The 13,037-nt window shown below is 42.5% G+C and overlaps 1 protein-coding gene across 4 annotated transcripts in view; it reads right to left on the reverse strand.

Annotated features, from left to right (window-relative positions):
* Window positions 1-13,037, reverse strand: part of ttll7 (tubulin tyrosine ligase-like family, member 7) — a 72,281-nt gene that overhangs the window by 38,940 nt on the left and 20,304 nt on the right. For all 4 annotated transcript variants that reach the window (XM_047343235.1, XM_047343234.1, XM_047343236.1 and 1 more), the window contains exon 9: window positions 10,611-10,769. In XM_047343235.1, the coding sequence (XP_047199191.1) occupies window positions 10,611-10,769 (159 nt within the window). The remainder of the gene's footprint in view (window positions 1-10,610; window positions 10,770-13,037) is intronic.

The raw sequence follows: 13,037 nt of genomic DNA on the forward strand, positions 1-13,037 counted from the left end.
AGAACAGTATGAGTGGCTTGTTTTAATATCATTTGATTAGTATTAGCTTTAATAGTAATGGCTTTCATAATGGTGTGTTGTTTGTGTAAGCATAAGTTAGTACATGTGAGGATCCTGAATGAATCTCCTCAGCATAGAAAGAGAACATTGACTTGAAACAAGTTCATTGAATCATTATACTGAATCTAACCCATGAGCAAGGTTCAGGCAATGGTCAGAAAACCTCATTGGGGCCATATAAAAGAACTGGGTAACAGATTGTTTCACCGAGATGCTGTGCATGTTCATTTTAAATTATCTGAACACGTGTAGTTATTGTTGTAAGTACTCTGAAGAAGAATTTAATGAAAACGGTGAACAAGGGCATCAAGGTTAAGATAACCAAAGAGATTTGCTTGGAAATTTATATTGGCCTGAAAAGCAGTTGTTAACTTAAGCTGTTTTCAGACATTAATTCCAGTAAAATTGGGTTGAGGCATTTACCGGACTTTACCTTTCACATATGAAGAACATAGCAGGAGGATGTCCAGGTCAAATGCATTCACAACAAAAGAAACATTTATAAAACATTCAGCTGAGAAGAAGCTACCGACTCATTTGTAATGTTTATTTTTGCGACAAGTTGACGTCTGAGATATTTTTACCCCATATTTTTATTTATTGTCCACTGCGTGATAGAAACATCATCTACAAGCCCACTCACTCGCTGTGTGTTTTCAGAATTTTTTTTTTTCAACTCTATTGTTACATGAGCTCACTCAGACATTTTACTAGGTGGGCTGGCAAAAAGAGTTCTGAAAAATGTGCATTCTCACATGCAGCCTCTCCAGGAAAATGTGTGAACCTGTCTGAAAGCAGCTTTAGTCAGACTGTTGAATGATCTAGCCTCACTTTTTCAAATTATTTTCGTGACAGAACTAACAACTGCCAAATTTTTTTGCAACTTAATATGACCCCATATATCTACATCTGTAGGTAGTCTAATTGCAGTTTGCTTTCATTGTGTCCAGAAGGTCACCAGATTTAAATGTTGGTTTTGATTTCATTTTACACGTTTCTACATCAATTTGTTAGTGAACTCAGACTAAAGCCACATGCCAAAAACAAATCTGACTTATGGATGAAAACCACTGCTGCAGTAACAGTTTTGGAAGTGTAGCTGCAAATTCCTTCCTCTCAGCCGCCTTAATCTGCAGTCAGAGTGAGTATTCGTGTCAGAAACATCATTCGTCTTGTTCGTATCTTCCTTTAGAAAAAAAAGCAGTTGGATACAGTTGAGTGCATCAATCCAGCACAACAGCCAATCACAAATTGTGATTTTGATAGTAGAGCAGCACTGAGCCAATCAGAGGTTTTAGTGTGCATCGTAGAGCAGCCAATGAGGAACGAGGATACAGAATGCCGAGAAAACTGATTGGTGTGTGACATCGGATCACCAAAAGATTTTTTGGGGCTGAAATTGAGCGACAAAATCCGAAAGATCCTTTTTCCGAAGCATCTCATGGGTTTGCGGGGGGGGCTCTTAGAAGCTCCATCCCTCTTTCTCTGCCGTTCTTCTTCTGAACCAGACACAACTAATCCTGACACAAAGGTGTTAACTACAGTGAGGGAGTTTTGAGCTGTATGATAATATTTACATGAAAACCAGGATCCCAGGAACCAAGAGAATTGACTGTGTTCAGCAGGGGGGCAGGTAGCCACAATAAAGAGAAGTAAATAATGAACGAATGTTCATTTGGATTATACGGTAGGCAGTAGTAAAAAAAAAAAACAACAGCTACTCCCAAACTGTCGATCAGCAATGCACCTTAACTACAAACACCCACAAAACATGAACATTTATGTACAATACAGATTGTACAAGCTTTCATGTTGAAGTGCATGTATCCATTCGAGGAAGGCCATAGGTGAAAAAAGCAGCAAGCTCATGAAAACTGACCCTGAGCTGCAGCTCTGTACAGTAGATAGTGTACTATCAGCATAACCTTCTCTGGGCCTGTTGTTCAGGCGATAGCTCCACAAATACCGAGCTACTCAACCCACACCAACATGAAATGTATGGATGTGCCTTTGTGAGCGTATGTGCCTGCACCCACATGTGTGTTTTTTCTACACAGCAACCATTTATCAGAAGGACGGGGTAGGTGATGAATGTCTTCCAGCACAAAGAGGGAAAAAAGGAACAGAGGCCCTATCCAACTCTCTGACTCAATAGAATGAAGTCTACAATACGTCCCTGTGTGTGCTGGGAAGGACAGAGCTCCACTTCGACCAACATTGCCCTACCTAAGAATAAAAAACACTTCAAAAGCAAAGGAGGAAAGAGGTCTGTTTTCATTTAGAGCACTCCTTGATATGACAGCCACAATGAAGAGAGTGTGGCTTCAGAGTGCTGCAGCCTATAGGTAACAGGCCGACTGGCAGGGATCCTGGCGATGGATGTCTCATTACTTGTCTTCATTTCTTATTTTGATTTGTGGTGTCAAGCTGTCACGGGGTAGACTGGCATCACAGCGCTCACTCTCTCTCTTTGCTCTCCCTCAGTCTTTCGTCTCTCTCCTTCACCTCTCAGCTCTCCTCCTGGTTACTTTCTCTTCCCACTCTGTTTCTTGCTGTCTCTCACCCCATTTTCTGTCTGGTCACTCATCCCCCTACTCCGCTCACTGGCCCTCATTCTTCGGTCGTTACCTCTCTTATTCGTTTCTCTTTCTGAGTTTTCTGTGTTCTCCGTTTCCTCCTTGGCAGGAAGTTGGACCAGTATGGTCCTAATGAACCCCTGCAGGCTCCCAAATCCCCCGCTCTGATTTCCTTAAGTGACTCTGGCATGGTCTTAAAGGAGCCCTTGGTTGCGCCAAGACGCATTCAATAAAAGCGTCAGATGAAAAGATTAGAAACTCCTTTTAACTCGTGCTTTGCTTCAGTTCAGCATCAGCATCTCATTAATGTAGCTCAAATCACAGTCGCTCACACAGCAGATTGAACATATAGGAACAGAATATATCAGTGTGTAATTTTTCACAGGATAAGTTTATCCTCATCTGATCATCTCATTATAAACTTATAAAGATCAGAGGGTGAACTGTAAACCATTCACATACTGTACAAGACATGATGCAATTTTATTTTCTGCACCTGGTCGTGTGTGACTGAAATGAATAAGTAACTTGCCTTTGCTTGTAAAGACACTAGTAAAATACAACTTGTGATGGGGCGATATCCATTTGGTCAGGATTGTCTTTTTGCTGATCTTTACTGAAGCTCCAAAAGAACAAAGGGCCAGAAGTTTAGCGAGCACATTTTACATTGCTTTCTTGTGGTACAAACATTTCCACGAAACTTGGTGGAAGGATGGGACATGGGCCGAGAGAGAACCCATTACATTTTGGTGGAGATCCAGACAGATCGGTCGATCCAAGAATTCTTCATTATTTTCTTAAACATTGCAAGATATGGCATTTTTTTCCCGATTTTCATTGATTACTTCAGGGAATAATTCAAAGATCTTGATTTTAAAAATCTGAGAAATTGATATCTATAAGTTTGTGCAATTTGGTGTGGATCCAAATAAAAAATCTGGATTTAAATGTTGTTTCATGCTGGGATAGGCTTCTTTCAACCACTGCATGGTAACAAATAGGACTAACAACCTTTATCACTGATGTGTAGCTGAGATAATGTCATGTTGCCCTAGCTGTAAGGCTTGTTAGAATTTAAGAGGACTGCCGGGTCTAGGCGGAGGTATGGGCTCTTCTGAGTGCCGTCCTAGTTATTATTGTTTTCATTATTTAATCTATTTATCTATTTATTTATTCTTTCCAAGTGGGAAATTCTCCTCAGGGTCACTTGATACCATGATATGACAGTTACTCCGTTTCGACTCCGTCTAACAATCCATTGTTATCATTTCTATTAAGAATGAACCCAGTGAAGAAAATCTCCTTCCAATGATTGTTGAGAGTGTTGTGGGCATCAAACAGCTTGCGCCTGTGGCCTCTGTTTGTGTCACAACTACCCTGATAACATAGCAACAGCGATGGATCAAGACCAATCAGCTGGTTTCTTTCCGCAACAAATTGCTTCCCCCCATCGACATCTATTCTGTGTCTGGAATAGTCGTCAAACAAGCGTAAGGGCAGCTTGTGATTAATCGGTTCAGAAAAACGACCCCCTCTTATTATTTCTGGCAGAGTGTAAACAACCACTGCTTTGACAAGCCTCCCATTCTGCCCTGCACACTCGAGGGTATCGGCACAGTTCAACCGCTGTCAGAATGGAGTGTTTGTTGCCGCACAATGGCGGAATGGGAGAGGGAGAGGGAGCGAGGGAGAGCATGAGCGACAGAAAGACAGACAGCTGGCCACCCGGTTAAGTCGCTCTCTTGTTTCAACCGTCTTATCAATCACTGTTTTGTTCTTTTTGTGGCGTTTTTAGTGGTCCAGTCGGACACGGGGAAACTCTAGCTGGGCATGCTGAGCTCCTGGTGGAGGTCCTGGGAGTGAGCAAGGCAACGCTTAGCTCAGCCAACAGTCAACCTGACCTGCCTGACTGAATGGCCGGCAGGGTGCAGGGAGTGTTGTGTTTCCTTTTTTTTTTCTTTCTTCGAGGACTCACAAAGATATAATGAGACACAGCCACAAAAGCAAAAGGTGCATTTTAGGTGCACAAAAACGTTAACAGTGTAATTCCCACCGTAGCATTTAAAAAAATTCAAGATAAATCCATAAAATATACCTAAGGTCGGTCTTAAATATGAAAGAATATACATGTTCTTCTCTTACACACTGCAGTTCCATATGTCACTCATAAACATACAATATGTATCATTCCTTTCAATCATATGCGTGCACACACACGCACACACACACACACACACACACACAGTCTGCCATGCCTGCCTGATGATAAATGACTAAATGTTGGGGTGTGTTTTCAACTGGCCCACATATGAGGCCTGTGCACTCCTAATTTGATACTTATTCCATGAAATAGTCATGTTGCGGGAAAATGGATGTGGATGGAGATAGACAGTCCCATACATCATTCTAATTATTCTTTAATAAACCTCTTATAAGCTGAAGTGGCTTGCAGGTAACTACTGCCACCTAGGGTTTGGAAGGAAAAAAAACTCCCTCTCAGGGCTAAAGGACGATGTGATCCACAGACATTTAAATAAGAATGAATCCCACTAAGTACAAAAGATTAATCAAAGGCAAAAAAGGAGAATGAAAGGTGGAAGAGGGCAAGAGAGACTCTGAAAGATAATTGAGTAAATCCAACTGTATGTATTCTCCTCTATCATTTTTCACCCAAGAAAATTCAATCATGAGGGGATGAAAATTATTTGGAGAGCACAGGTAGCAAATAAATTCCCCCTTAATCACCCTGAATACACAATAATGTTCGACCCCGCTGATGTAGGCAGGGGTTAGAAAACACATCTCCTCAGATTTCCTGAGGAAATATCTGAAAGGCAGTATAACCTCTAAATCCGGCTTCCAAAAAACTCCCAGGGAAAACAGTTAGGCTTTAAATTTAGCTTTAAGGACATACAATTTTCATCTCACTGTGCACAGATGAAATAGAATTTCAATTGAAAGCTCACATAACGGCAAGCCGGTATTTATTCCACACAGGAAATTAACAGTACTTTCTGAATTTGTAATTCATTTGCACTGTGTGTTTGTGTGTGCAGGGGATGTGGGAGAGGAAGAAAAAAAGTCCCTGGTTTTGTTTCTTTGCGTATGTGTGTGTATCGTGGCATCTGTTTACTCTTGCCAGCGCAGATTACTCCCCACTAACACAACACACACACACACACACACACACACACACACACACACACACACACACACACACACACACACACACACACACACACACACACACACACACACACACACACACACACACACACACACACTTGAACTGAAAAGAAAAGGAAGTCTGGATTATGTTGGCTCTGAGGGATGGACAGGCAAACCAAACTCATCTTGAAACAATTGGGGACAGAGTGCTGGAAGAGAGGAAAGTTGCAGGAAGGGGTGAGAGGAGGGAGGGGAGGGCTGGAGAATCACTGCCCTTGGGGGGAGCGGTCCATCTGCAGCTCTGTTGGTCTGTTGTCGGAATGCCCATTCACACACAAACACACACACTGAGACACAAACAAACCTGTGCCACAGCTGACCTAACCATGCCCGCCTCATTAGCTGCCAATCACTCTGCACAACCTGTCCTGAAGGAGGCAGGGGGGGGTTCATCATCCTCTCTTTTATTTCTGCATCTTTCTGAAAAGTTGATTTCATCCCTTGCTTTTATTCCTCGCTCCCTCTTTGACTGAATAAAAAGATGGGCTGTGGGCTGGGGTTTGATGGTAGGCAGGTAGGAATGGTCATCCACACACACACACACACACACACACAGGTTTGCGCAATTAGCCTTTATAGGACTTTTCATTGACAGAACTTTATTCCCAACCTTAACCATGACTAAGCCTAATCTTAACCTAACCACAAGTCACATTTTACCCTTAACCAAGACCTCAGAAATGACAATTAGCCTCATTAGAACCAGAAATATTCCCTATGAGGTCCACTGGTCCCGACAAGGTCAGTGTTTATGCATGAAAAGGTTATAAAGTGGTATCAAAATGAGTACACACACAGACACACACATGCCTACAACATAGAAACGGTATCATCAGTGTGCGGTAACTCTCATAGTGCATTTGTGTGTTAATAGTGCAAGCAAAGACACACACACGGCGCCACACACACACTAACACAGCATAGATCAAATCAAGATTCAGGCTCAGACTCATTTGCACACTCTCACACTCTAACCGTGGCCCAGAGGAGCCGACCGACCAGCCTTTGAGCTGCTCAGGGTCCCGGCACTAGAGAAAGCACTTTGCACGGACCAGGCAGGTTTCTAATTAGTCGTGCTCGCTACAATAACTTGTGTGTTCTCAGTTAGAGTCGACCAGTTGGCGTTTTTCTGCTGCATGTTGGGAAACAAATGTAAAAAAAAAAGAAAAGATAAAGGAATTTAAACGAATTGAGTCAGAGATTATAATCAGTCTGGCCCCGGATCCTTGATCCTTGTCCATCATGAAAAACAGTTATATTTGTTAGATTTTAGATGTAAAGGCTGGAACTTTTAAAGAAATACATTTTTACCATATATATGTTTTTCTTGTCATCGCCCATCACACACCAAACATTTTTTCCGTTTTCCTCCCTCCATTGGTCATGCTAGCTTATAGCACATGGGCCGTGGATAAACCTCACAGAGGAGGGTGGTGCTGGGGTGATAATGTTGTCCCATTACTACTGTATATTTCACCATTGAGTAAATACACTCCTCTACTCACACTGGATTTGGAGACGCCTGCTGTTCTCTTTGACCCACGCACCACAATTTTAAGACAGCACCACATTTTGGCATAATTAATGAGAATGTCACAAGGCAGTTCCAGAACTAAACCGAATATATGTTCATTTCTGCACGAATCACATTTTCCTTTGGATTTCTCTTTTGCATCTGTTTAATTTTGTTTTTTAAAAGACAAATAAAACACTCAATGTAACCCTCAAAGCAAAAACCTTGGCACTGACAATACAAACCACAGTCTGGAAGTACAAGGAAACTGTGTGTGTGTTTGTTTGAACATGTACTTGTGTATGTGTGTGCACTTGAGTGTGTGTCTGTGAAGATCACGACTGAATGTAACGCCTTTCCTATACGAGACACAGATGCCGTCTGGGCCGGTTTAATGAAAGTAACGTCTCAGGTTACGCCATTTGAGCCATTTGTGTGTGTGTGTGTGTGTGTGTGTGTGTGTGTGTGTGTGTGTGTGTGTGTGTGTGTGTGTGTGTGTGTGTGTGTGTGTGTGTGTGTGTGTGTGTGTGTGTGTGTGTGTGTGTGTGTGTGTGTGTGTGTGTGTGTGCGCCTACTGTATGTTTTGAATGTCAATAGGGGGTAAAACTTGTGTTGAAAACCCTGCAGAATTAAGATAAGGATCAACACAAAGGCCTGTCTCCCTCCTCTTCTCTTCTCCTCTTTCTTCACCCGCTCGGAGCACAAAGCGCTTGTTTAAAGTCTGGCCTTGGTTTGAGAAGTATCTCACTCGCCTTCTCTGTTTTCAACCCTGCAACAAGCTATTTAGCAGGTGCGGGCTTGTCTGTGGGTTGTTCCTCTTGAGTATCTGTATCTGTTATCAGTATATTTGCAATGATGTCTCCCCTTTTGTGCTCCTTTGCTCACGAAGAGCCGGTGTATTGTGTCTTGCACAGAGGCAAACATGTCCTCTAATCACGGGAGTTTTCAGTTGCACTATTTTGAATACCTCCTCCCAAATAAAAAAAGAAATAGTGGCTATTTTATGGAAGTGTAATGGAGGACGTGACCGACAATCATGTTCCTTTTCCTTCCCCAGCCTGCTGCACACACACGCTCAGAAAAACAACAGACAAAAACAAAAACACAAAGGGCAGGACTAATGTCAAGTGACAGTTCCTTACATATGATACCATCTAGCTTTCAGGTACCCAACTGGCTTTGAGTTTACACAGGTTGAACTTTCATTTCCTGGCTGCGAGTTTGCATGTCCGACAACCAGCTTTGACGTTTTAAAGAGTAAAAGAGGAAGACATTGTCGGAACAGCAGTCTGGGAAAAGCCTCAACGAGGCGTGGCGCACGTAATTCACAGTGACACCAATAAGGAAACCTGAGAGGTGTCCGCAAATTCAAAACAAACCTGTAAAAACCAAGACTGCGTTTCAATTCCTGACACAATTCTTTACTGTTTGGAAACTCAGGGGGGGTGACAGAAGTAAAAAATGGTGAAATGGGTTGAAATAGATTCAATTTACCACAGAATGTTGAAACGGGATCTGCTGAAATATTAAATCTGGACCTGAGGGCTTGCTATGGGGTACCGTTTGTGGCAACCAGGCCACGGGCTGCGCTGCATGATGCATCCAGGCTGAATAGGAATGAACGTTGTCGGGCTAAAAGTGGTAATAAAGTCATTTTCAGGCTTGACAGCGGGGATTGGAGAAGGGGTCTCTCTGCTTGTAACTATCCCCTGACTAATCAGTCGAATTTTGGAAATAAATGATTGCTGCTGTAAATGTTGCGTGAAAGAGAAGCAGGGATCTGTGTGTGTGTGTGTGTGTGTGTCTGTGTGTAGGATGTTAATTGATGAGAGTTATAGAGAGCTGCTAGTAGCACAGGGGGGATCATTACCAGTGAAGTGGAACAACTGCATTCACGGCTGTTTGCCATGTCTCATACACATTTACACACACACACACACACACACACTGGCACAGTGCACCGGCAGTCAAAAGGAACACCACTTTTGCTCTCTCTTGTACATCCTTTCAACTGTTCAACCACACAAAAGGAGTCAAATAGAGTAATTATATCACCCTAATTCCATGGTGACTCTTCTGAAAACAACAACAGACTATCACGTGTCACTCCTTTCTTTCTTTTTTCTCTCCTTCAAATCACAGACTTTTGGAAATCGCAAGATTTATTTTGGGTTGGCATGATGGCAGAAAAACAAACAATTATCCCAGAGGCATATCCCATCCTTGAGTCAATTTGTGGGAAGGGGGCGGAGGGGTTGTGTGTGGGTCTGTGGGGGGGGTGTACAGCCACTTTGGGTTAAAAGATTTAGGTCACACTTTAACTGACTGGCTGACATCAGAGCGGTGCGACAGAAAACCTGGAGTGGATTTGGAACTCGAATCCACCTCCTGGATGACTGACACTCGAGAGACTGACACTAAAAGAATGAGGGGCGGGAGTCTTGTTAGTCAACCTGCCATCCTGACCTATATTTTCATACCGAGAACGTATATATGTGTTTGCATGAGTGAGAGTGCGCATGTGTGTGTATGAGGAGGAGGAGTGTTTGTCTTGTTTTATCTGCTGCTGCTGCCAATGCATGGATTTCCATAAGTATGTGTGTGGGTGTTTGTGTGTGTGAATGTACATGCATGCATGTTTGTGGTTGTGTACCTTCCTTTCATTTAACATGGGAATGTGTCTCTGGTCGTGTTCAGAGGTGCAGAAATACATACTAGAGACCGTGTGGGTGTTTGTATGTGTGTGTGTGTTTCTCTGCAACAGGGATAAAAGTGTGTAAGCAAAATCAGTGTGTGTGTTTATGCTTTCTGTCAGTGTGTGGCAATGACTCCCTCCCTCCTGCTGATGCCACATTACTTCAGTTTAGGCGCTGCTGTCACTTTACGGGTGAGATTCCACAGACTTCAGCTCCATTCTCCAAGAATGACTAACACCGTCATATACACCCATGAATAAAATGTTATTATCACAGGAATAACACTCTTACTCTATTTTAATTATTTTTCATTGTGTGTTAAAAATTAAAAACATTAAGTTTGAATTTGGTTTAATACGTAACAGTAAAATTTGAAAAAGAATGACAATTAAATTTAAATTTAAAAAATCCTGAATGAATAAATGTTTTTTTTATATTTAAAATAAACATGCTATTTAAATTACAAGACAAGAATGAGAAACACAAAATTCCATCGTTTCACGCAACACACACATTCATGCAGGCTTGTGCTCGTACCTCCAGTAGCCAGGGTTTGAGTTTGCGGTCCAGGATGATGTCAAAGCCGAGGACCTCAAAGCAGACGCTGTCGCTCCCTGGTGGCTGGCCGGGGCGACACATGCGGTAGGCGTGCAGCACGTGGGGTTCAGCCACTATTAATGTCTTAACCACCAGCTCCTGGAAGGGCACACACAAACACACAAAGAGAGTGAGAGTCACCAAAGCCAGGCTGACAAATATAACATAAATATCCCACTTTTCTATTTATTTACCTTAAAAAGGGTCAATTTTGAAGCTGATTAAAGGTAAAATTGAAAATTATGCAGTTATGAGGTCTGCAGACAAATATTCAAATCTTTAGATGTAGTATTAAAATCAATGTAGCAACCATGATACATATTAGACCTGTAAGCTACAGACATGATCCACAGAGGTAGAGCTCCCATCTATCTTTAATGTTTCATTCTCCTTTGTATAAAGATGCCCTTTCAGTTAAAAAGCTGAGGAGAAACACAGTGTTACCGGCACTGAGCCACAAACATACACACACACCAATTTCAGCCGCACACTCTCACCAATGCTGCTGGTGGTGGTTCATCTGTGCAGCACTCAACCTGCGTGCATGTGTGTGCTTGCACGTATGTTTGCTGGCTGCTACCTGCCTGTCTACTCCCACTGTGTATGTGGGGTAAACATGCTCTCTCTAGACACACACACACACGCGCACGCGCACGCGCACGCACACGCACACACACTGTACAAAGCTTCCCCTCACCAGTCAGGCCCCACGCAGTGCTGCTGGCCTGCAGTTTGCCACGTCCAGTCTGACTGCTGGGTGCAGGAGAGGGGCACGGTGGTCTGGCCCTAGCCTGATAAGCTGCACCCCCGCTTCCTTTTCTATCTTTCTGTCCCTCACACACCTCCATCCATCTATCCATCCAACCGTCTGACCCACAGGCTGCCCAGCACAAACACCTGCTCCCACTACCACCATTTATGCCTCAAGTCCCAGCATTGGCTGGTGTGTGTGCGTGTTTGTATATCCCCCCCCCCCCTCCTCCTTATCCTGAGCCCTGAGTACAGGCCACTGCCTAGTACTGTGCAAGTTTTTGCATGTAAGCTTGTGTTTTGTTAGGTTTGAGCTTGTATTGTTTTAAAATATTTTTTATCTCATTAGCATATGTTTGTGTATTATTTTAGCTGTTTTCTGTGCATACATAATTCATTTTTTACACATGTTTTAATAGAGTCTCTTCTCTGCCTACATGAGTGCACTGGAGATACCAGAAGATACCAAACAAGAGCTCGATAATTAGGATGTGCTGGCGGTTAATGAGGTCTTCAGCCAACCATGTTTTTTTGGTTCAACTGATCTTGTGAAGAATATTTTTGAACTACAGGAAGGATTAAGTAAAGTACGTCCAAAGTTTTGACAGGGCTGGGCAATAAAACGATGATCTCAATATGATTTTCATCAATAGCAATATAGCAAAATTCCAATATATACATTGATATATTGCTTATGCATTGTGCGAGCTCAGTGAGGAGGTGTAACACATAATTGTCTTATCTCAAATGTGTAAAATGTTTTACAGTTTGTCAAGTGTTTGTCATTCTCTGCTCACTGGAGGACATTGTAGGACGACTAAATATTGTGTTTAGGCCACTTGTTTCAAGTGGCCTAAACACAATATTTAGGCCACTTGTTTCAAGTGGCCTAAAAAAGTTAACCTTTGTTACACAGTGCCCACCAAATATCACTAGACTTAACAAATCAAACTGGAGTGGTCATATCATTCCGTCATCAATGGTAATGTCACTTTAACTCCATCTAAGTGGACCAAGTGTATTTTTTTGTTGAACTAACTAAAACAGTTTTCTTTCCAATTGTCAAAGAAAACTTTTTTTTAATTATTATTGTAAATAGGATTAGGCCTGTCTTCATACTGGAGTAAAATAGAGTATGTGTGTGTTTATACAAAATCCATAAGTGGCCCATTTGTAGTCAGACACTGCTCATGATATAATACCCACATAAAAAAGCTTGTGGCTCTGCTGGTCAAACTCTTCCTCATCCTGCACATCAATATTACCTCAATATGAAAGAGATGCCACTGATGCCACATGAAAAAAACCACATATATACATGATATTCTTAACCCCCACAGACAATCATCTGGAAAACAAACTCGCTGACTCTCTGACCGTGACCGTCGGTGGAAAGAGTGAGGGCAGCCTGCTCGGTCTGTACAGAAATAAAATGTACGGAACCAAGAGGGAGCTGAGGAGAGGACAGCGCACAGGGAGCTTAAATACAGAGTTGAAAAAAGCACAGCATGTGACTGCGAACAGACAGCACTAACACCAAAGGGGTGAAGAAAAGCATGGAAGGAAAAAAGGTGGTGAGAAGCCACAAGGAGAGGACAACGGTGTGGCTGAGTCAGA

This window comes from Hippoglossus stenolepis, chromosome 14, assembly GCF_022539355.2.
Source record: "Hippoglossus stenolepis isolate QCI-W04-F060 chromosome 14, HSTE1.2, whole genome shotgun sequence".
In the NCBI taxonomy this organism is placed as follows: Eukaryota; Metazoa; Chordata; class Actinopteri; order Pleuronectiformes; family Pleuronectidae; genus Hippoglossus; species Hippoglossus stenolepis.